Here is a 25,342-nt window from a genome sequence, read left to right as displayed (position 1 = left end):
TATTAGGACAGATGTCCAAAAGTTTGATAGGATTTGGGTGGAAAGAAGTAATTAAAGGAAGGGAAGGTTGTTGGAGAGTCTTAGGAGAGGCTGAATCATGGTTGTTAATAGTAAAATATGCTTAATGGATACTTATAGTTGATAATAGGATTCTGTTACTTATGTTTTTCTGGATCTGTCTTTTGGGAAAATTCATATGAAGTGCTATCTTGAGTATATTTGACATATGGCTCCTTAAATAGAAGAGAAAATTTGAAATAGGTTTCTTAATTTAAAAATAACCCAGATTAGCAAAGGTTATTAGCTCACGACTGTCCATCAATGCACAGAATTTCCAGCACATAAATAGGATATTCAGCCCGGTCTGTGTGGGAGTTTATGCTTTACATGAACTGTCTCACACAAAACAGATTTTGGAATGTATGATGAGATAGCTTGGGATCGCCATCATTTCCGACTCAGAATTTATGTGCTAAGGGTAAGCAGTCTTTGTCTCACATTTGTTCATCAGACATGTGTACTTGACAGTAAAAATCATTACATCATTAATATAATGAAAATATAAAGTGCAGGGTAACAAAAACAGCACAACGACATGGAGAGAAAGCCTGAATCAGCTGTTGAACAACCACAAACAAAGGGTCCACCTACGATGCCATGTTTTGGGAAAAAAGTTACAGTACATTGTATTTGTATTTTACTGTTATCTTTTAGGTTTTATGTAAGGTTATAAATACAATCAGCATTGTAGAGTTGTTCTGGTGTTAAATTTTCATGAGTGACGATCTTCACAAACTCATCAATGAATTTCTCTGATCAGCAGATGTTTTATCTTTATAATTAAAAAAAAATTTAATGCTGTGCCATTTCTTAAATTTCTGCAACCACCCTGCTGAATATTCAGTTACCTTCAATTTTCAGTTTGTCATGATAGATCTTTGCTTGTTTCATCATCAGCATACAGTTAAGTGGCATACATTCACTCCACTGATGAATTCACTCTTTCAGTACATGATTGAGATCTTGATTGTTTTCTTTAAGCAGTGTTTTTCTATTTTATATTAACTTCTGTTCATTGCATAAGTGAGGTCACTTATCAAGACTGTCTGTGATGCACAGGGATTCACCCGTGCTTCGACTGGGAACCTTCCCACTGCAGTGTAGAATTGTCCATTTCTGACTTCGAGTCACAAACTTTCAGATTTTGGAGTTTTGGAAACGGGTAATCAACATGTATTAGCAATTTGTTGTATGTTGGCATGACATGCAATGAGAAACAATTTTCAACAATTATAAAGAGTAAAATAATTACATAAAAGTAAAGTTAGTTAAAGTACAGGTTTGGAATAAAATGTGCATGAATACATGCCATCATGTATTTACAATGTAAACAGCATTGTAAAAAGCTGGTTAAAGTGTTTACAGTGCAGTGACTGAGGTAATAGAGAGAGGGGGTGGGGTTGGCTAACTAGAATGGTAGATCAAATTAACTGCTGGAGAGAACAAACTTAAAATGGCATGAAGTTTTTGTTTTAATAGCCCTTTTGCGCTTTCTGGGGGAGCTTTGGAAAAGTCAGTTTGCTAGGTGGATAGTGTCCGCTATGATTTTTCCTGCCTGCTTCTTTGTCCTGGACTCTTGTGTATTGTGAAACTGCATTACGTAAATAAAATGCCTGGTAATCGCAGCATGAGCTAAGTTTCAGTTTTCAATTGCATAGGAGTTCTGCAGGGAAGTGAAAGGAACAGACAAGACATTACAACACTTATATGATTTAGTACTGGATGTGCTGAAGATTGTTAAGCAAAAAGGAATTCAATGTTCCAAAATTGAATGATAAACTAATTTGAGTATTATTCCAAAGTTCGCTTTTAACTGTAAACTTTTAATGGAGGCGATGTGGGAGAGAGCAGAGGCACTGTTAGATTCCGCACTGGGTTGGGTGCTGGCCCCCTCCTGTTAGTGCTGGCCTCCAGTGTTTGCTCAATGGCAAACAATCTAGATTGCATTCATCTGTGGCTGCACTATCGCATGATGAGGAACTGCTGCAGGCTTGTTCTTGCAGAAACGCAGCTCCAGGGCAACAGCCTATACAGCGCCAATGTACAGGCCATGACACTTGGGGACTAGGGCTATATTTTCTAGACTGCATGATTTTTTCTGCGATCGTAACTTTGTGTGGTGTTGGTACTGTGTTGTGCACCTTGGCCTCGGAGGAATATTGTTTCATTTGGCTTTATTCATGTGTAGGCCGAATCACATTTAAACTTGAACTAGAATTGTGGCATGTGCTCGACTGTCATTTGAGAGAAGAAAGAATTTATGTTTTGCACCTGGGCTTAATAGGATTTTATAGTGCTGTCTGGTCTTTGTTGTCTAAAGGGGGAGTTGGAAAGGTGTTTCAATAAACCTGGCTGTTGTTTTATAAATCACGAGAAGTTGATGTATAAGTTTGTTGTCCCTTATTGCAAAAGGAATTGAGTACAAAAATAGAGATGTTCAAGCTGTGTATTGCTCTGGTGCATTCACATCTTACAACTGCATGGATCTGGTCCTCCACCCTAAGAATGCTGCACTTCCTCTATCACTGGGTCAGCTTGTTGGTTCCTGGACTGGAGCAACTATGCAGGCTGGTCTCTACTGTCAAGTTTTGGAGCTGATCTCATTGAATAATACAATAGTCTTTCAGGGTCTGACAAAAGAAATGTGGGGTCCATCTCATCTGATGTCACGTCTCAAACTAAGGCTCTTAGTTTCATTATAAGGAAACAACAGGAATTCTGCAGATGCTGGAAATTCAAGCAACACACATAAAAGTTGCTGGTGAACGCAGCAGGCCAGGCAGCATCTCTAGGAAGAGGTGCAGTCGACGTTTCAGGCCGAGACCCTTCGTCAGGACTAACTGAAGGAGTTACTCACTCTTCCTTCAGTTAGTCCTGACGAAGGGTCTCGGCCTGAAACGTCGACTGCACCTCTTCCTAGAGATGCTGCCTGGCCTGCTGCATTCACCAGCAACTTTTATGTGTGTTGCTTCATTATAAGGAGTTAGGTATTCAGGACAGGCTGATGAATGTTTGGAATTCTTTCCTCAGTGACTGAATGCTTATTCACTGAATACGTTCAAGGCAGAGGTTAGTACATTAGGTAGATGTAAATGGAATCAGAGGTATGGCATTGGCTCAGAAACATTGTGTTGAGGTAGAAGATCGACTGCTTATGGACCATCAAGGACCCCAGGTCATGCTGTCTTCTCCCTACTACCATCAAGCAGCAGGTACTGGAGCCTTGGGTCCCATACCACCAGGTTCAAGAACAGTTGTTACCATATAGTCGTCAGGTTCCTGAACCAGTGTAGATAACTTTACTCATCACAACTCTGAACTGATTCTACAACTTACGGATTCACTTTGAAGGAAACTTTACAGCTCATATTTTAATTTTTAAAAATTTATTTGCACAGTTCCTTTTGCGCATTGGTTAATTGCCATTCTTTATGTGCGTATCTTAAAATTTGATTGTATTTCTTTATTTTTCAATGAATGCCTGCAAGAAATGTATCTCAAAGTAGTACACGGTGACATATGCATACTTTGATAATAAATGTAGACTTTGAAAGCCGGTGAAGTCATAAGGAGCCAAATGGTCTATTCCTATTAAGATAAATATGCTAACTAATTTTATTTATAAAGTTAACAAAAATTGGAAATAACTGAGGGTTCTTTATCTTTTTAAGTGGTTTAGGTCTTTAGTTTACAGATTTTAGCAAATGTAAGAATTTTACTTTGCACTATTTTCATGAAATAGCCTGCAATTTTAAAAAATTATCTCTGTACACCACACACGCCTACCTGTTTATAAAGGCAATGATTAATTTTTCTTTAAGTGATTTAAGTAATCAGAGGTAACTGTAACTTTAAAGTTATGTTCTCTGACCTCAAGGGATCAGAATGCTGTTAAGTATAATTGCAATACTGTTCTATCAGTTTGAGACATTCTTTTGTATTTTGAAACAAATATTATTTTACAGGATAAACTTTATTTTCCATGAAGTTCTGGCAAAACTTTTTCTCAGGGTTCTCTTTCCTGATAGAAGTGACTGCCTGGCTCAGTGGTGTTACTCTGAGATTCAGTTTTGTTTTGCAAGGTACATTTATGCAGCCTTATTGGGGGTGGACAGGGTATTAAACTGAAGAACTGTTCTTTACAGATGGCTCTTTTGTGTTTAGAAGAGCATACAGTTCTTTTATTTTCATCAATCCTACCAAACAAATTAATTGATCATTCTTTGCAGTAAAGTTAACTGTACTGTCTGCTACAGCACACCAATATCTTTATATTAACTTGCCATCCATTTCTGTATGAATATGGTGGAGGATTTTAAGTAATTTTTCTATGTGCAAGGCAAATTTAAATTGGTAGCCCAGACTTTGAGAGCACATGAAAAAACTGCGTATAAATACAAGATCATACTTTCCTTGTTGACATCCATTGTAAAGGAATGGCTGTCAGTTTTCAATCTTTTAAAATCCATAAGAAAAAGGAGAATTACAGTGCAGGCCAAGACGAGCCACCTAAATGCATGTTATAACAAGAAATCAAGCAAGCTAAAAGCACAAATTATCATGTATTAGCCATTAGAAACCTAGCTAGAAGTAAAAGATGGTACTTTAAAGGAGACAATTTCAGCAGGAATTGAATATTGACTGCACAATGGAAACAGAAAATAGCTTTTTTGGAAAAGAAAAAAAATGACAATAATCTGATGTTAGAGATTCAGGAGTTATGGAATTGTATGAATACAGCAGATTAAATCATATAAGACCCACTGATAGTTCTTAATATAGTTACAGGCAGTAATGAGTTTGAAGTTAAAAGGGCAGCTTTGCAAACAGAGCACTGGCTGGTGGCCCACTGCAGGGAGCTGGCTGCTAAGAGATGTTTTGAAAAGTGAAATGACCATGATTCTACTTTCTGATATGCATCAGCCAAACATAAAATAATGGGTTTATGTTAATTAGTCTGTATCAAACCTGGCAGCTGTTGTCTAAGTTATCTACACCATTGTAACAGGAGTTCAAGGAAGCTGATGTTAATTTGGGGTGTCTTGAGATCTCTATCCCCATTGACTATTAGACCTGTATAAATTACTTTGTCCCAACAAAGGTGTTTGAACATTCAGGGATGCCTCTTATTGTGGATACGTATCTCGAAGTATTGTCAGACTCTCCCCAATATTGATAATATCACTGTAACTATTGGAGTTGTATTGTGTCATCTGTTGTTGCACTTGATCTTAAGGGTTTAGAAATGTGATGCATTTTGATTTTGGGAGACTCTTTTTGAGAGGGTCTTTAGGATATGTCTGCTGCTATGATGAATAAAGATTTTTATGTCGCCAACTTCAGTGTCTCGTCTCACAGTCACATCATCTGGTGGATCTACAGATAACCCGAGTGATGTGCAAAGGATGGGATGGGTGAATGCCTGCTCGTTATGATGAATAAAAACTATTAAAACTGACCGATAAAGGACATTTATGTGGAGTTTGAGATGTTCTGAAGTACTTCATATTCAATGAATTGCTATAATATTAGAAATACAATTATTGTTAGGTTGTAGGCAAACACAGCAACCAGTTTGGCACAAGATCAAACAGAGAAATGAAATGATGGCCACATACTTTTTTGGATAATTAGAGGTATTGCTGAAAGATACTTTAAGTTCCCTATAATTCTTCAGAGGCAGCAAGAAGGCCTGTGCTCCAGAGTGGGCTCTGCCTCTAGCCAAGCTGTTCCAGTAGAGTTATAATGCTGCAGTATGCCCAATGATGTGGAAAATTACCCAATTATTTCCCAGGAAGAAAGATAATTCCAGTCTGGATAATCATAATCTAATCAGTCAACTCTCAAAGTTCAACATCTCAGCTGAAAGGCAGCACATCACTATTATTCCCTCTGTGTTGATCTTAATTATGTGTTCACAGTTGGGTCCAAGCAATAGCACTATATGTTGATCAACATTGACAGCCTGATGAAGATTGCACAAAGTTAGGTGTTGCAAGTTTTCCACTTTTGACAAGTAATGACAAAGTTAACATTTATACAATGCCTTGTAAAAGTATTCAGCCCCCAACCCTTTGTTCACATAAATGAGTATTACAACAGGGATCAATTTAACTGAGAATTTTTATTTGTGAAGCATGAAAACTAAAAATTCAAAAACTGAAATATCTGCAGTTCAAAAGTATTCAGCCCCATTTGCTCAGTACTTAGTTGAACCACAGCTTGCAGCTATTACAGCCAGTAGTCCTATTGGATAAGTCTGTTTTTAGCTTTGCACAATATGGAGCAAGGTTTGCCCATTCCTCCTTGCAAAATTGCTCAAGCTGTGCCGGGTTAACTGGGGAGCAGCAGTGGACAGCAATCTTGAGGTCTTGCCAGAGATGTTCAATCAGGTTAAGGTGAGGACTCCAGGCTGCGCAAAGACATCAATTTCCTTCATTTGAAGCCCCTCCATGTTTGCTCTGGCAGTGTGCTTTGGGTTGTTGTCCTGCTGAAAAACAGACTTCCTCCCCAGTTTAAGCTTTTTGGCGGAAGCTAACAGATTTTTATTTGGAGTCTCTCTCTGTTTAGCAGCATTCTCTTCCACCATCCTGTCTGGATTTCCAGCCCCTGCTGCTGAAAAGCATTGCCATAACATGACACTACCTCCACCATACTTCACAGTAGTGATGGTGTTACCTTGCTATGCGCAGTATTACATTTACATCACAGTACCACAGTGTTAATGCCAAAAGGTTCCACGTTACTCTCATCTGACCACAAGACCTTCCACATCTTTGCAGTATCTTCTAAGTGACGTTTTGAAAAGTCTTTATGGGCATGAACATTTTTTTTTAGTGGTATGTATAGAGTAAATTTAATACTATGATCTTTGTATCCTCGCCGACCACAAGAGTAATACCAGAAGATAGGAGGGTGGCACATATTATTCCTGTGATCAAGAAAGGTAATGGGAAATTCTTGGGATTTAAACCTGTGAGTGTTATTTCAGTGGTGGGCAAACTACTTGAGAGGATTGTTGGAGATAGTATTTGAGCATATGGAGAAGCATATTCTATTGAGAGATGGTCAGCATTGCTTTGTGAAGGGCAGGGTTGTGCCTCACTGAACTCTTTGAGGAAGTGACAAAACAAACTGATGAAGGTGGAGCAGTGAATATAGAGTATATGGATTTTAATAAGGCATCTGACAGTGATTCCCATGGTAGGCTCATTCATTAAGTCAGGAGGCATGGGATTCAGGCAGACCTAACTGCATGGATTCAGAATTGGCTTGCCCACACAGATAAAGTGTGACAGTAGGCAGAGTGTATTCTGCCTGGAGGTTGGTGACCAGTGGTGTTCAGCAGGGATCTGTTTGGAGACCCCTGCTCTTTGATGTTTTTATGACCTGGATAAGGAAGTGAAAGGGTAGGTTAGTAAGTCTGCAAATTACACAAATGCTTATGGTGTTGTGGTTTGAATACATGAGTTGTGATTGAAAGGACTGACTGGACTGTTGGACTGGTCCTCACCCTTTCGATTACGTTTCCTCAAGATCGTGATGAATGAGGTAGACAGAACAAGATCAGAACCCATTGAGAGTTCAATGTCGAGTTCATAGCCTTGTATATTTTGGGCAATGTACAAAGGTGATAAATGGATGAGAGGTGCCCATCATCTAATTAAATGCCTGAGGAGACCAACAACCACACAATCCTACTCCTGTTTTCATTGTTGATAATTTAAAAATGTTTGTGTTAATGTTGGTATTTTGAACACTTGGGGTAAAATTAGATAGATAGATAGACATACTTTATTGATCCCGAGGGAAATTGGGTTTCGTTACAGCTGCACCAATCAAGAATAGAGCATAAATATAGCAATACAAAACCACAAACATCAAACAATATGCAAACTATGCCAGCTGGAAATAAGTCCAGGACCAGCCTATTGGCTCAGGGTGTCTGACCCTCCACGGGAGGAGCTGCAAAGTTCGATGACCACAGGCAGGAATGATGCCCAGTGTTGCGTCTTGGTGGAATATGGCCGGAATCCAACAGCAAAAAGTTCAATATCCGGTCTACAAACACGTTCCTTGATCATAATATGACCAGGATTGCACCATCTGTTGTTAACCAGAACAGCAAGCCCCCCTCCTTTACGCTTACTGCTCTCAGTGCACTTCCGGTCAGCCCGAACGGTCTAGAAGCCGTCCATGGAAATGTTTTGGTCGGGTATGTCCTCGTGCAGCCATGTTTCAGTAAAACACATCACACTGCACTCCCGAAATGTTCTCTGACGCCTGGCTAGCGCCGTCAACTCGTCCATTTTATTACCCAGCGATCTCACACTGCCCATAATGAAAGAGGGAAGACACGGCTTATAACTCCTCTTCTCTGTAAGTCTCTGTTGTTTCGACCCGGTCCTCTTTCCTTGCCTTTTTGATTCCCCCTCTGCATCCTCTGTGTTTTCCTCCAGATTTCAGCTGGGGTGTCCGCCACTCTGTTCGCTAAACCGGCCGGCATAAGCGCAATCAGCTGGTCCCTGGAATAAACAGTGCGACCATACTGCTGCCACGCTAATGAGACGTGTCCGAATGTAACTATTTACAGCGCTAAAAACCCAAATAAAACACTCTCTACCAGCATGTTAGAGAGGGTGCAGCTTCAACGTGTTACCGTGAGAAAAAAAATACAACAAATAACGTAAGTTAGAAAAGTAAGAAGTAAAAAGTAAGAAAACCAGTCGGAGCGGCTGTAACAGGCTGCATGCACGATTTGTGAACTTCGATTTGTGATAAAATGTCAGCTAACCTGGGAGCTGTGGACTCAGCAAACAAATGAGTACTGGGTTAGGACTTGGGTCTGTGGTGCCCAGCCTGGGGTCCTCAGACCCCTTGGTTAATAGTAAGGGTCCATGACATAAAAAAAAGGTTGGGAACCCCTGATTTAGATGGATCATAGAACAAATTTCATGTGTTTGTTGAGTTCACTCTGATTCAGCTGGATGCAATGTGAAACTGAATGTATATCAACTGGCTCCTTGAGAGTGGAAAAAAAAACACAGATGATTCAAACACTTCAATTTGCTCGTAGAGCTGAGTCATTAAGCATAACCTAACTCTAGATAAATTATGCTATGCAAATGAGGTACTTTTGGTTCTTGTGAACGCCAATCATTTCACCACATGATCCATGATGAGAAGCATTTTGGAGCATACCTGACTAGCAGGAAGAAGGTTGAATTTAAAGCAGATTTATGGTTTTGCAAATGAAGGTAAAAGTGCAAGGCCAAATTTTGAAATGAGGTTTTAAGATTCTGTTTCTTTTTCCCACTGTCAAGTAGTACTGTAAGTATTTTTATTATTCTGAACACCTTGTTTTATTCTGAATAAAATTTACTAGCTACTATTTTTAAAATCTTAATGATTAATTTATCTCAGTGAAGGGCTTGTGGAAGTTGTGGTAAGGCAAGAGTTAAGACAACGTTCGGGCAAGGGTAGCTTGGGGCAGTTGTAGTCAAGTGAGAGCACCGGAGGTGCCTCTGCTTATGGCAGACAAGATACATAGGGGTGACTGTGGCAGTGTACTCAAGCCAGATAAGTGAGGCCCCTGTAGTGAGACTTTCCAAGAAAGGTCTTCCTAAAATGTAGCGTCCCTTTACACAACAAGGGTGCCAGAATCAGATGGGGTAGAAATAATGGAAGGATGTGAAATACACCCAACAATTAAGGGACAATTGCTTTACTAACTTAAAAATACCATCAGCTGTCCGCCTGAAGTTTCGATTGAGTGTTAGCACCTCAATTGTGAATGGTGATTGATCTTACAAGCAAGGAATTCAAACATACAGTTTACCAAATGGTCGATATCCGTAACTAATAAGCCAATACTGTATAAAAATCAGTTTCCTGTCCTGTCCTGTCCTGGCTTCGGAACAGCGTGGGTGGCATGGGACATTCTGTCCTTTGTGCACAAGTAAAATAAAAAGAATGTTTGAAACATAGGAGTGCATGTGTTCTGGGCATAGTTATTTTAGTCATTTTGTTATTGGCGATGAAATACTCATTTACTGGGACTCATATTGGATAACTGGTGTGATATTAGCTGAATGAAATGGCCAGTGGGTTTCAATCCTTGAATTTTGATCATAAAGTGCAGAAAAGATTTGCATGGATGTTACCAGGACTAAAGGACCTGAGTAATCTTTTAACCTACTCAATCATTCTATCCCTTCCTTTGACATTGCCTCTACCACCATCCACAGAAGTGCATTACCACTCAGTGTTTTCTTTAAAAAAAATTGTACCTCTGACATCTCTCCTATAATTTCCTCTAATCACCTTAAAATTATGACTCCTGGTATTGGCCATTTCTGCCCTGAGAGAAAGTCTCTGGCTGTCCACTAACAGTAATATTTCTAGCTGCAGCAAAACCTAGAAGTATGGTAGGCAGTGAGGAGCATGGGGAGGGTGTTGAAATAGAGTACAGGAGGACATTGATGTGAGAATGGCGAAATTTCACACAGAGACAGCTGATCCAGCTTGTATCCACATCTGATGCATGTTGTCAGAATCAGTATCAATGAAGTGGCGTGGTGTAAGACCGGAGGACAAGGAGCAGAATTAAGACATTTGACCTACGGAGTCTGCTTCGCCATTCCATCATGTTCGGTTTATTATCACTTTCAACTCCATTCTCCTGCCTTCACCCCGTAACCTTTGACACTCTTACTAATCAAGAACATACCACCCTCCACTTTTACCTTGGCCTCCGCAGCCATCTGCAGCATTGAATTCCACTGATTCAGCACCCTCTGGCTAAAGAAGTTCCACCTCATCTCCATTCTAAATGGATGTCCTTGTATTCTGAGACTGTGTCCTCTGGTCCGAGACTTCCCCACTATAGGAAACATCCTCTCTGCATCCACTATATCTAGGCCTTCCAATATTCTGTAGGTTTCAATGAGATCCCTGCCTTATTCTTCTAAACTCCAGCAAGTATGAGCCCAGAGCCATCAAACATGCCACATAGGTTAACCCTTTCATTCCCAGGATTATTTTAAAGCTTTCCAGTCCCAGTACTCCTAAAGCGCGTGGAGAAGCACAGTCTTTGAAAATAGACGGGCATGTTTAGAGAAGCTTATTTAATCATGGGAGTCATGGAAGGTAAAGAAGGAAAATGAGGCTGAGCATGTATGAAACAGGTTACGCTACCCAGATATACACCCAGTTCCCTCTGTGCTACTTCATTATACTGTCCTCACAACTTTAAAGCCGGTGCGTATCACGTCAGAATTTTCTAAATAAAGTTTCAGCTGCCACTTATCTACCTGTTAGGGAAAAATGTATAAAAAGATTAGATTAGCTTTATTTGTTATAGGTCCATGGAAACATACAATGAAATGCATTATTTGCATCAAATCAAATCAGCAAGGATTGTGCTGGTGTCACCAGTGTAACATTCCCACAACTCACTAACTCTAACTGTGTGTCTTTTTGGAATGTTGGAGGAAACCGGAGCACCCAGAGGAAATCCAAGTGGTCACGAGAGAATTTACAGACTGCTTGTGGACGGTGGTGGCAATTGAACCATAATCTTACCGCTGGTATAGTAATAGCATTATGCTACCATTGCACCCTACTAGGCAAAGCTTCTTTAAGCAGATTATATGATCTCAAATTCATTGCTTTTAGGAGCCGATGTAGAATTGATAGACTAAGATAATTGCTGCCTCTGTCAGAACAGTTTTATGATTCTATGAATTAAATTAAAGCCATTCTGAACAGAAAACTATTTGCCATTGTTAAAACATTGATTCTGTCTACTTCCCCTACCATATTTGTTAGTTTTAAACTGGTGTGTATTAGCTTTGTAATGGTGTTGAAGATGCATCACTTTAACAGAAATTCTTTTTAAAAAACAAAAAGTCATCAGTGAACAGCAATGATAAACAGAGCGGAGAATGAGTAATACCATTTGAAGCCAGAGTATGAAAGATTTTATGTTTCCTGTTCTTCTCCTTCACAGAAATTCTTAGAACAATTTTTCTAGAAAACTGCCTTCTATTCTCCTGAGGGGCGGCTATGTCTGAAGAATGAGAATGTTGTAAAAGATTGGAGCTTGGAAGAAAACTGGTTTGTAGCAGGTTTCCAAGACTGGACCCTCTGAGAGAGGTGTGGAGGAAAAATGAGCTTGCATCGCAATCAGCAAGTAGACTCAGACCGTGACTTGCAGTCCTCTGCATCCTCAGTTAGTTTACCCTCAGTTAAAAAGGCACCAAAGAAACGTCGCCTGTCACTTGGATCTCTATTTCGAAGGAAAAGAGAGTCAAAGCAAAAGTCCAGGGACTTAAATGGGGGAGTTGATGGAATTGCAAGCATCGAAAGCATTCATTCCGAAATCTGTAATGACAAGAACTCGATATTGTCAACCAGTGGCTTGTCTGAAAGTGGGACTATGTCCACTGACAAACAAAGTGGAGACTTTCTTGAATGCCCTCTGTGCCTTTTGCGTCAACCTAAGGATAAATTCCCGGACATTATGACATGCCACCACAGGTCATGTGGAGATTGCTTGCGGCAGTACTTGCGAATTGAGATCTCGGAAAGTAGGGTTAATATAAGCTGCCCAGAGTGTACTGAGAAATTCAATCCCCATGATATTCAATTGATTTTAAACGATGATTTGCTGATGGAAAAATATGAGGAGTTTATGCTACGCCGTTGGTTGGTGGCAGATCCAGACTGCAGATGGTGCCCTGCTCCTGATTGTGGGTAAGGAAAAACATTTAATTTTAAGTTTATCTGAGTGGTGGGGGGCGGGGGGGGGGGGGGAGGGAGAGGAGATAATTGATTTACACGAACTTTCATTTCCACGTTTCCAAATATTGTTCTTTTCAAATTTCTGAGTATGTTATCAAACCTCTATGGGGAAATTAAGTACCCATTTAATTAAGTACAGGAATGGAACCTGGTGTGGCCTCTGCTGCTGTAGCCCATCCATTTCAAGGTTTAATATGTTCTGCATTCAGAGATGCTGTGCTGCACATCACTGTTGCTATTTGAGTTACTTTCAGCTTGAACCAGTATAACCATTCTCCTCTAACCCCCCTCACAAGGTATTTTCACCCACAGAACTGCTGATCAGTAGACGTTTTTACTGCACCAACTTGAGAGACGTGTGCATGAAAATACCAGGATATCAGCAGTTTCTGAGATACTCAGACCTCCTGGTCTAGCACCACCAATCATTTTCATGTTCAAAGTGACTTCGATCACATTTCTACCCCATTCTGATGTTTAGTCTGAACAACAACTGAATCCTTTGACTGTGTCTGCATGCTTTTGTATATTGGATTTCTGCCATGTGATAGGCTGATTAGATATTTGCATTAACAAGCAGGAGTACAGGTGTACCTAATAAAGTGGCTACTGAGGGTATGTTCCATTTTCTCCTGGAAGAATTAAAATAGAAATACAATTTGCAATCTTCTACTGCTGCTCTAGTATTAAACATGTTCCTTTAGTTTATTATAATTTAATTATTTGGCCACAAACTAATATACATCACAAGCATCAAGATTTGAAACCTGGAACTCTAGTCAAAAACACATTTCTTGCGTAACAGTTTTATTGACTCGAATGTTTGAATTTGATTGAAATATTATGAAAAATAGTTCTTTCCCACATGACTTCATAATTCCTTTGAGTGAATGTTTTCTCATAAAATTTGTGCCTGGGTTGAATTTTGTGGCATTCAAAAGATATAGTGGGGGATGGTGGTGAGAGTTGAAATGGGCTCTGAATTGCTGTACAATCTATCAGATTAGTTTGTGCTGCTTACTATTAAAGATACTTTGAAATACACTGAAGATGCTGAACATGGGTATGCTTTAATTTTTACATTGCTCTCTCTTTAACATAAAATAGTACCATTCTTATTGCACACCCTGTTAACTCTTGTTGCCAATCTCAAACGGCTCAGAGACATTTCATAATGTGCATTTTTTTTTGCTGGGGAGATGAGTTCAGAAGCTGTTGTCCCAAGAGTGTGGTTCTCATGAGCCTTCTCTGGACCCTCCCCAATGCCAACTCATCTTTTTTCTAGGAATCAGCCCACAAAGTGTGGGATAAACTAGTTTTTGAATACATGAATCACAAATTTTCAATCTGTAGTAGAAGAAATGTGTCTTGTTATTGGACACTGATCCATTATCCATTTCTTGTGCAGGAAACCTTCCATTTCTTCCTTCCAAAATGAATGCAGTGAAGTTTCTTGCATTTTTCCCCCACTTGCCACTGACTTAATCTTGTGCATAGTTTTTTTATGGACTCAATCCTCATCACTTCACACTGTATTGTTTAGTCCTGTATCATAAATCTTGTGAAACCCAACTCAGTAACATGCATTTTTTAAAAAATGAATTGGTACTGGACTGTCAGCATTGTTTCACCCAAGGTAACCTGTAAATTGTCCATTGGTTTTCTGTCCTTTATACAACTCTCTGCTCCTACTGTAGGACTTCATCTGAACGCTTTATGTGACTACATTAAGGGGGCATAGTTGACATTGAGGAATGCTATCAAGGCTTGCAGTGGGATCCAGATCAGCTGGAAAAATAGCAGATGGAATTTAATGCAGATAGATGTGAGGTGTTGCATTTTATAAGGGCATCCAGGTTAGGATTAACAAGTGAGTGGTAGGGCACCAAGGAGTGTGGTAGAACAGAAGGATCTGGGAGTACAGGTGCATAATTCTTTGAAAGTGGCATCACAGGTAGATATGGTCATAAAGAGAGCTTTTGGCACATTGGCCTTCATAAATCAGCGTACTGAGTACAGGAATAGGGATGTTGTGTTGAAGTTATATAAGAATCGGTGAGGCTTAATTTGGAGTATTGTGTGCAGTTCTGGTGACAGCATTTACAGGAAAAATATCATAAGATTGAAAAGGTACAAAGTAAATTTACAAGGATGTTGCCAAGGCTTGAGGATCTGAGTTGTAGAGAAAAGTTGAACAGGTTAGGGCTTCATTCTCTGGAGCAAAGGAGAATGAGGGGACATTTGATAGAGGTATACAAAATTACGAAGGGTAGAGATAGGGTAAATGCAAGCATGCTTTTTCCTCTGAAGTTAGGTGAAATTAGAAGAAGAGGTCATAGGTTAAGGGTGAAACTGCCAGCGGAAGTGGTGGATGTAGGTTCAGTTGCATCATTTGACAGAAGTATGGGTAAGTACATGGATGGGAGGGTATGGAAGACTATGGTCCAGGCGCAGGTCGATGGGGCTCAGCAGACTGACAGTTCAGCGCCGATTGGATTGGACAAAGGACCTGTTTTTGTTCACCGACTCTGACTCTAACATTTATGCAACACATTAACAATCCCTTTGAAAGTCCAGATATATAACACACTTTATTTACCATGTTTTTATGCAGTGATTTAGCAACCTTTATGCTGAAATTAGGAAGTGTTAGTTAAGCCTTTCATCCCTGTCCTTTTAAAGTTCTTGTTTCTAGCATAAAGCTTGATGTATTCTTCACTTTAAACATGCAGTTTAGTAATTCAAATGAGTTAAGAGTAAATGTATTCCTTTTGCCCAAAAAGCAGCTGCAAAGTAATTTTGGCAATATTCATAAAAAAGGTTCATTATTGTTCTTCATTCGATAGATGTGGTTTTAGATCAGAAATCCCTGAAGCTCTTCACTTAACTTAATTCCTTGGTCTCAACACAGTCTCCAAGACTGATACACTTCGCAAATTACTTATCCTCTTATTAAAATACTTGATGTCTTAAACTTTCAAGATTTGTTTGCAGTTAAAGATCATTTTAAAAAATGTTTTTCTTCTCATTTTAATTCATAGGATACAATGAAAAGCATGATGGATTAAATTTGAGCCACATGCAATACAGGAACCATTCCTGCTCAGGAATGAGTATTTGTAGTTGGGTAAAGTTAACTTGTATAAAGATGGTTAAAAAGACATGAATTGCTAATAGATGGTTTGCTGGATGGATTACAGATGTCAACCTCTGAGAAGCATTTCAGTATTGATGAAATTCAGGAGTCTAAAATGAATATTAAAGATATAGTAGTTTGATATATAAAATCCTTTCAGAAATTAATCTGATTTTTACATGGCCGAATCGTTTGACTTTTTGTATGATTATAAATTCTGCAGTTCATAAAACCTAAATAAAATTCAGTTTAATGTTATCAATTTGCTAATCTAAATATACATATTTTTGTAGGGGATTAGATTTAAACATAAATTACATTAAATTTTTATTTTAAGATTAATTTTCTTGCCGGTATTCACAGTAGAACAGAGACATTCAATAGAATCAATGAGAATCTCACACAATGATGGACAAACAACCAATGTGCAAAACATTTCAAATTGTGCAAACACAAAAAGAAAAGCAAAATACAGTGGATTCCAGTTAACTGGGACACGTCAGGACCAGTATATTTTGGCCCAATAAAGTGGTTGTGCAATTAGCCAAAGTTTCATGGAAATAGTTAAAAAGGTATTAAAAACAGGAACAAATTATTTAAACGAAATGCAGAACAAATTAGAACACTATCAATAGTAGTACAGTAGTATAACACTGTTCTAGGTCCTAATTGTTATCAATGGAGGAATTCATCCAGTGTACACTGTCATGTTCTTTTTGATTGACTGTAAATGAACAAAATCAGTGCAGACACCTAGTGTAGATAATGGGCTGCCTTCATACAATGCTATCAATGATTGCATCCTAAAAATCTTCATTTCCATTGTAACATTCAAGATGATTGTTGATTTCCAACTTGAATTAGTGAAATCATTTCATTTTCACTCCCAGCCCTTTCTGTCATCTCCAGGCCTGAATGCTTGAAACTGCAATGAGCAAAACAGTTCTGAATTGTCTTGGTGCTTATTTCTCACCAACTATGAGTGACAAAAACCACTGCTTTTTGAACAAGTGCACGCAACTGACACTATTTAAAAATTGTACAAGTGAAGCACATTGTAGTGTCTAATAGCCACTCAAGTGCACACATCTGATGCTGGTTGGAAACTGTTCAGCTATAGTCTCCTGTCCCAATTAAGCAGCATAGTGTCCCAAATAAACAAAGGAAATTTTGGTAATTTTAAGATTTGTTCTTTAAGGGTTGTCCCAAATAGGTGGCTAGCTCAATTAACTGATGGCCCAATTAATCAAGTCCATTGTAATACTAATAAGTAATATTGAGAACATCAGTTCTCCACATGCTCACTATGGCTTGTTTGCTTTAAGTGGTCACAAGCTAGGTTTCAAGAAGATGTGAGCATCAAATGTTGTGCCCCAATTTAAGTTCATTAATAGATCCAGACGTTAAATGCAGATGAAGACTTAATTTGACAATTATTTTCTCTACCCTCATGAATATTTCCTGTGTATGTTGATGAAAACCTGAGTTTGTATTTTATGGCTGAAGGTGATCTCCTATTCACATGACAGTATTTCATTTAAACCATCATCAATGTACACTCAATACTAAAGAATAATATAGTTCTCAATATTGATAGTATAAAGATTCTCAATATTAATGAAATAACACTCATTAACAATAAATGATGTTATGTCATTAGTATTGAGAGTGCCTTGTTGCTAAGTTCAATTGTGATTTCACCTGGCAAAAAAGTAGGAGTTAGTTTAATTGTGTAAAGAGGACAACTGTTTATCTACTTTGTAAGTGGGAAATCTGATTTTTTTTTACGTAGAAGGAACGCTAAACATTGCCATCAGAGGATGTGATTTACATTGTTTTGGAATTCATTGAGGTTGGGAGGCAAGAATACCTTGTATTGGGAGTTGTTTCCTTTAATTACAGAAGGGCTTAATCACCTGATTTCCAGTTTGTGCTTTTAGCTCAAATCCTTAGTGCGATTAAAATATTTTTAAAAATTTTTATATCCACTGCCATATGTAAGCATAAATAAATTTGTACTCAATGGCCACTTTATTAACTACAGGAGTGTAGCCCGATGTGGTCTTTGCTGCTGTAGCCATTCACTTTAATGTTCAACATGTGTGTTCACAGATGTTACGACACTGGTGCAGAAGAACATGTGATTGCTTAAGTCACCTTCCTGTCAGCTTGAATCAGTCTGGTCATTCTCCTCTGACCTCTGTCATTAACAAGGCATTTTCGCCCACAGAACTGCCACTCACTGAATATTTTCTGTATTGTGCACCATTCTTTGTAGAGACTGTTGTGCGTGAAAACCCCAGGTGATTATTAGTTTCTGAGATATTCAAACCAGGCCGCCTGGCACCAACAGTTCCATGGTCAAAGTCACTTAGATCACATTTCTTCCCCATTCTGATGTTTGAACAACCGAACCTCTTGACCATGTCTACATGCTTTTATGCATTGAGTTGTTCCCTTATGTTTAGCTGATTAGATAGCTGCATTAATGACCAGGTGTACCTAATAAAGTGGCCACAACATTTTATGATTATTCAGCCATTGAGATATTGGCAACAACGTAGCATTCACTTTGTCAACTATACAGTCCTAGTGAGTATGTGGACACCTATGTTTATGCCTCCAAATGTATCAACCTTTTTGTGCTAATTGAAATTCCGTGGTACATCACGCTGCACGTAATTGCTCAATCTATTTCCCAAGTGAAGCCCAAATTGTCCTACATAAATGTTAACATTTTTTGGTTTTGTTAGCTATATATTCCTGATTCCATGCATATGTTCATCTTAAGGTGTTTCTAATGATTTTAGCAGTGTGACTAATCTGAAGCTTTGCAATGGAAAACAGTTTTCAGTTCCAAGGCTTCATCTTTTTTTTTTAAAAAAGACATAGAAGCAGAATTAGGCCATTTGGCCCATTGAGTCGGCTCAGACATTCAGTCATGGCTGATCCTTTTCTCCCCCTTAGTCCAACCTTCCAGCCTTCTTCCCGTAACCTTTGCCATGCCCAATCAAGAACCTATCAATCTCTGCCTTAAATACACCCAATGGCCTAGTAATAAATTCCACAAACTCACCACCCATTGACTAAAGAAATTTCTCCGCATCTCTGTTTTAAATGGATGCCCCACTATCCTGAGACTGTACTCCCTTGTCCTGGAATCCCCCATCATGGGAAACATTCTTTCCATATCTACTCTGTCTAGGCCTTTCAACATTCGAAAGGTTTCAATGAGATCTGCCCCTCCTTGTCCTTCTAAATTCCAACATGTACAGACCTAGAGCTGTCAAACGTTCCTTTTATGATAACCCTTTCATTCCTGGAAACTCCTCTGAACCCCCTCCAATGCCAGCACGTCTTTTCTTAGATAAGTAGCCCAAAACTGTTCACAATACTCAAGGTAAGGCTTCCCCTGTGCATTATAAAGCCTCAGCATCATGTCCCTGCTCTTGTATTCTAGACCTTTCGAAATTAATGCTAACATTGCATTTGCCTTCCTGAACACCAATTCTACCTACAAGTTAACCTCCCAAGTCCCTTTGCATCTCAGATTTTTGGATTTTTTCCCCACTTAGAAAATAGTCCGCACATTTATTTCTTCTACCAAAGTGCATGACCATGCATTTTCCAACATAGTATTTTATTTGCCACGTTCTTGCCCATTCTCCTAATCTGTCCTAGTCCTCCTGCAGCCTACCTGTTTCCTCAACACTCCCTGCCTTTCCAGCCATCTTCGTATCATCTGCAAAGTTGGCAACCAAACCACCTGTTCCGTCATCTAAAGCATTGATATCTAGCATAAAAAGAAGCGGTCCCAACATCGACCCCTATAGAACACCACTAGTCACTGGCAGCCAATCAGAAAAGGGTCCTTTTATTCCCATTTGCTGCCTGTTACCAATCAGCCAATGCTATAACCATGCCTGTTGCTTGTGATCCGAATAAACCTTTCAAGGGAGTTATCTTTTCTTTCCGAAATCCAGCTGGCAGCTCCACAAATTTATAATGCTGTTCGTTTTTCAGTATAGTTATAGATTTTGACATTTCAACATCACATTACATTTACAGATAGCATTTTAAGCAGCATAGGATGGTATTTTTTGCATGAAGATACTGTGTGGATTCATTGTTTTCACACTTGCTCTATCACATTTGCTTTTGCATAAGGATATTGCCGTCCCCTAAGCTGATTTTGTTCATTTGTTGAACTCTGATTTCCAGACAACAGTCACACTTGAAATAAGTCGTAAAACCTAACATAGTACTGAAGTCTGAGATGGTGAGCCATCAAGCTGTCTCTTAAATATTTTCAGTTAAATCAACATTAACACTGTTTCAGACCATAAAACATAGGAGCAGAGTTGGGCCATTTGGCTCATGGAGTCTACTCTGTCATTCCATCATGGCTGATTTATTTTACCACTTGACCCTATTCTCCTGCCTTCTCCTTGTAACCTTTGATACCCTTATTGTGTAAATTTCAGGTACAGTTTTTGACAATGATGGAGATATCTATGATAATGTGCAGCACTTCAGCTTTTAAACAATTAATACTTGAATTCCATGAGCTGCTAAGTGAATTGTCTTGTCAACTACTGCATTGCATGTATTTCATCTGGTCACCTTCGGACATCTCTGAGAATCCTTTTGTGACTGTCTTTTAAACCTGAGGATATAAAGATTTCAAAATGAAACATTTAAATTCAATTAAGTGAATCTAATCATAACTTTTATTTTGAATTCATTACCATTCATCCATCACATCAGCTATTCACATCTTACCAAATATTGAAAGGGTTGGAGTGGACACCGTGAGGATATTTCCTACAGTGGGGAAGTCTTAAGACCAGAGGGCATAGCCTCTGGATACAAGCACGTTCCTTTAGAACAGATATGATGATGAATTTATGCTGGGAGGTTGAATCTGTGGAATTCATTGCCACAGATGGCCGTGGAGGCCAAGTAATTGGGTATATTTAAAGTGGAGATTGATAGGTTCTTGATTAGTAAGGGTGTTTAAGGGAGAAGGCAGGAGAAAGGGGTTAAGAAGGATAGTAAATCGATGATGCCTGGACAGTGGAGCAGACTGGATGAGCTGAGTGGCCTAATTCTGTTCCTTTATCTTATGGTCTTCTTTGTCCTATCTGCCTTTAGGAAGCTTGGAGAAGCATGCAAAAAGATGCAGCTATCTGATTTAATTTGCATAAGGCATACAAACACTTTGGATTTGGTGTAGTACATGGATTTTGGATTATACAAGTTGAGACTGAAAAGTAAGATGCTGAGCTTACTTATGAGGTGACAAAGCATCCATGTGAGAGAAGAAAACTATTACTGACACATTGTGTACTACTAGAGCCTATTTGCTATCATTTTGATAATTTGCAAAAATGAACCTGGAGGTTTTTATGATGTTGCTGAATGAGTTAAGCATTTGAAGTCTGGAAACTTTTTAGTACATATAATTTATTGATAGGATTTTGATGTCCACTACACTCTAGAAGGGGTCAAAAGTGAATTTATTATGCAGACAATCAGTATATTTTTATCTTTTGCAGTTATGCAGTGATAGCATTTGGCTGTGCCAGCTGTCCAAAACTGACTTGTGCCCGAGAAGGATGTGGTACTGAGTTCTGTTACCACTGTAAGCAAATATGGCACCCGAATCAGACTTGCGATGCTGCTCGTCAACAGAGAGCGCAGAGCTTACGACTAAGAACAATGCGTTCGTCATCAATCAGCTACAGTCAAGAATCTGGAGCAACGGCTACAGAAAACTGGACACTTCGTAGATACGTTCAGGATGAGATTACAGGAAGAAAGGGGTTACCTGAAATAAATAGTCTGCTGGTCAATCAAATTCTACCATCTCGTTCGACAGGTAATAACAATGTATTTTAATTGTGGTTTCTACAATTGTTGACTAGTTTGGGGTGATAAAAATTTACGTTCTCTTCGCAAACAGCCCATGACCCAGCTATAGGTTTTATCCTGATTGATTCTAACAATCTTCCTTTGGGTGGGGGTGGGGACTTTATTTTGGCACCAGTGCTTCAGATGGGACCTTTTCCTTGCTTTGATGTTATCCCAATTTACAGTGTCCATGTTGTGTTTGTATGAACATCACTATTTCAGGAATTATTGTAAATGGCTTATTTTGAGAATGTCCTTGCTTGCAGCTGGATTCCTACATCTATTCATAAATAGGTTAGTCTATTGTCATCTGAAATCAAGATCATAGCTACGTGCAAAATAACTGCAGATGCTGGAAATCCAGAGTAACATACACAAGATGCTGGAGGAACACAGTAGGTTAGGCAAGAGTCAATTTTTTGGGCCGGGACCCTTCATTAGGAACTGAAACGTCGACTCTTCCTTCCTTTCCTTCGATTCTGCCCGACCTGCTGAGTTCTTCCAGCATTTTGTGTGTGTTACTTATTAAACATCGCTGCAGATCTGAGTTCAAAAGAACAAGGTTAGTTTTGAATTGGGAAAAGTGTATATGTTATTTTTTCAGAGTTTAGCTCTTTCTATAGATGGTTCCATCAAAATACCACACTTTAAAAGCTACAGGTATTCGCAATTTCTGCTAGTTTTTCCAAGCCAAATTGCTTCCATGTCATTGCAAGTTAGAAATGTACTTGTTGAATCGTGACATATCCAGCGATGAGAGCACATTTTATCATGTGGACATCAGGTGGTTGATGCCATTGCACCAGCCACCCAGTAGCTCTTATTGGGAGGTCTGGACAATTCTATTTGATTGACAAGGTCAAGCCAGTTGTTGGGATGAGTGTTCAATCTGGTTGGGCAATAGAGTTGAGCTGGTAATATTGAATTGAAGGTGTTGGATGGGGAGGAGTGGTAGGGTTAGGTGGATCAGAAGATCCTTGTGTGGTCATAAGTACCATGAAAAATCTTTCTTGAATTTTTTTTTGCGATAGCTCAATCATCATGAGGCAGTAGATGTAAAAAGCACAACACAGTACATGCTCATTAGAACATTACAGTACAGGCTCTTTCCCACAATGTTGTGTCAACCTTTTAATCTACTCTTAGATCAATCTAACCCTTCCATCCTACATACCCCTCCATTTTTCTATTATCCATGTGCCTATTTTAAATGCCTTCAATATATCTGCATCTACCACCACACCCACTCAATTTGTTTAAAAAAAAACTTGCCTCTTATGTCCTCCCTATATACTTTCCTGCAATCTCCTTAAAACAAGGCCTTTGCGTGAAAGGTCTCTGGCTATCTACTCGATCTATGCCCCTCATTATCTTGTTAACACCTCTATCAAGTTATCCTAGTTTACACCCATGACTGAAAATTCAGAAATGCAGAGTTCAAGAATCAGTGCAACTTTAACTGCTACAATACACTTGCAATTAAAATGTACATTTTCTAAATTAACATCTACCAGAGCACTTTTAAACAGCAACTTTATCTCAAATTTTAACATACCTTAGAAACAGCCCTTACAGCCTAATTGTTCATGTCCGCACAAGCTGTCTGCCATTCTTAGTTCATCTAGCATTGCTTTTGAAGTAATTTGCACTGCTGTATCAACAGTTCCACATTCTACCAATATTAAATTTAAATTTATCATTATCATTGAATATCAATGTCTCCCCTGCATTGGATAGTTTTCTAGGCCACCCAGTGGAAGGCTCAAGAGAAGTAATGGCAGGTGAAATTTGAATGGATATTAAATGCAGCTAGATAGTTCAGAGCTGAGATCCCCAAGCTGGGTTCCACAGACCACTTCCTTAATAGTACTGGTTCATGGCATAAAAAAAGGATGGAGACTCCTGGTTTAGAACATAGCTATCCACACCAACCTGGGAGAGGTTTGTGTGAAATTGTTGCCTGCACTTGCTGAAGTGCACTGCAGAACCTTGGTCATTGTAGAGAAAATGCTGGGTCATGGAAGATCACTTTTTGGCATTGTTTACTATGTACTATTTATGCCATAGTAATTTGTTCTGTAATTAATTTGCAGCATATTTAGACCTAACATAGTCTGCAGTCATTTTCAATGTTGAAATTGGTTGTGATTTAATCCTGAAAATTTTCACTAAGATTGACCTTGTAAACAGTGCTAAACTAAGGAATATTGGAAGAGAGGGAAGGGTAATGTGGGAGAGAAGGATTAGATTGATCTTGGAGTGGGTTAAAGGGTTGGCACAACAATGTGGGCCAGAAGTACTATGCTATACCTTTTTATGTTCTGTGGTCCTTTTATTTAACAAAAATTGTATGTATAGAATGCTTCTAAGAATCAACTGTTTCTTTGCAAAATCTTGTTCGTAATTAATGAAGATTGTAGCTGCACTGAAAACATAGAAAATAAAAATAAGTGTATAATTATGAACCTGCAGATCTGTTTTTCCAACCATTTGATTCTGCCTATGATGCATTCAATTTTTAGTGGACATGGCATGGCCTTAGAATAGAAGAACATCCCTTTAGAATAGAGATGAGGAATTTCTTTAGCCAGAGGATGGTGAATCTGGGGAATTCATTGCACAGACAGCTGTGAAAGCCAAGGCATTGGGTATATTTATGGCATTAGTTGGTAGGTTCTTGATTAATAAAGGCGTCAAAGGTTATGGGGAGAAGCTGAAGAATAGGGGTGTGAAAAAGAGACCAAATCAGATTCGATGTGCCCAATTGCCTAATTCTGATCTTGTGTCTTATTACCATTTTTACTCATCATTTTGTATTTGTGAATAATGTAATTTATTAATTCTTTACAGCGGATGATATTAAGCCTTGTCCACGATGTGCAGCATACATAATAAAAATGAATGATGGAAGCTGTAATCATATGACTTGTGCTGTATGTGGTTGTGAATTCTGCTGGCTATGTATGAAAGAAATCTCTGACCTGCACTATTTAAGGTAAGCAGAGAACAGTTGTATATTGAAAATCTGATGAATAGAGGATTGTAAATATATTAGGATAGAATGACTTTACCAAAATTTCTCAAGGGAAACTTAAATTTGATCCACGCTGTACTAGGAGACATTAGAAAAGGCTAGCAAAAACTTGAGTAAATATTTTAAGGACCCTTAAAGAAAGGAAGAGCTTTGGGATGCATTTTCAGTCTTGAGTACAAATGGCTGCTAGTAATGGAATGAAGAAAACCGGACACAAGGATCACTACCTCGTTGTTTTTGTTATCTTTTTCCATCATTTATATGATTTTACGTTATTGTCAGAAGGTGGCCTTCAATATTAAGGACATGCCCTCTTCTCATTGCTATCCATCCTCCGGGTCCACATTTAACCTTTTAGGAACAGCTTCTTCTCTGTCATCCAATTTCTGAACAGA

At 38.8% G+C, this 25,342-nt stretch overlaps 1 protein-coding gene across 3 annotated transcripts in view; it reads left to right on the top strand.

Annotated features, from left to right (window-relative positions):
• The window catches only part of rnf19a (ring finger protein 19A, RBR E3 ubiquitin protein ligase), an 85,343-nt gene that overhangs the window by 33,154 nt on the left and 26,847 nt on the right, over nt 1-25,342 (top strand). For all 3 annotated transcript variants that reach the window (XM_063055267.1, XM_063055283.1, XM_063055274.1), the window contains 3 exons: nt 12,071-12,816; nt 21,559-21,881; nt 24,764-24,908. In XM_063055267.1, coding sequence (XP_062911337.1) covers nt 12,230-12,816; nt 21,559-21,881; nt 24,764-24,908 — 1,055 coding nt within the window. In that variant the 5' untranslated portion in view covers nt 12,071-12,229. The remainder of the gene's footprint in view (nt 1-12,070; nt 12,817-21,558; nt 21,882-24,763; nt 24,909-25,342) is intronic.

The sequence above is a fragment of the Mobula hypostoma genome, chromosome 1 (genome assembly GCF_963921235.1).
Source record: "Mobula hypostoma chromosome 1, sMobHyp1.1, whole genome shotgun sequence".
Taxonomy (NCBI): domain Eukaryota; kingdom Metazoa; phylum Chordata; class Chondrichthyes; order Myliobatiformes; family Myliobatidae; genus Mobula; species Mobula hypostoma.
Note: the sequence above shows the minus strand (reverse complement) of the source record. Positions and strands in the feature narration are given on the sequence as shown.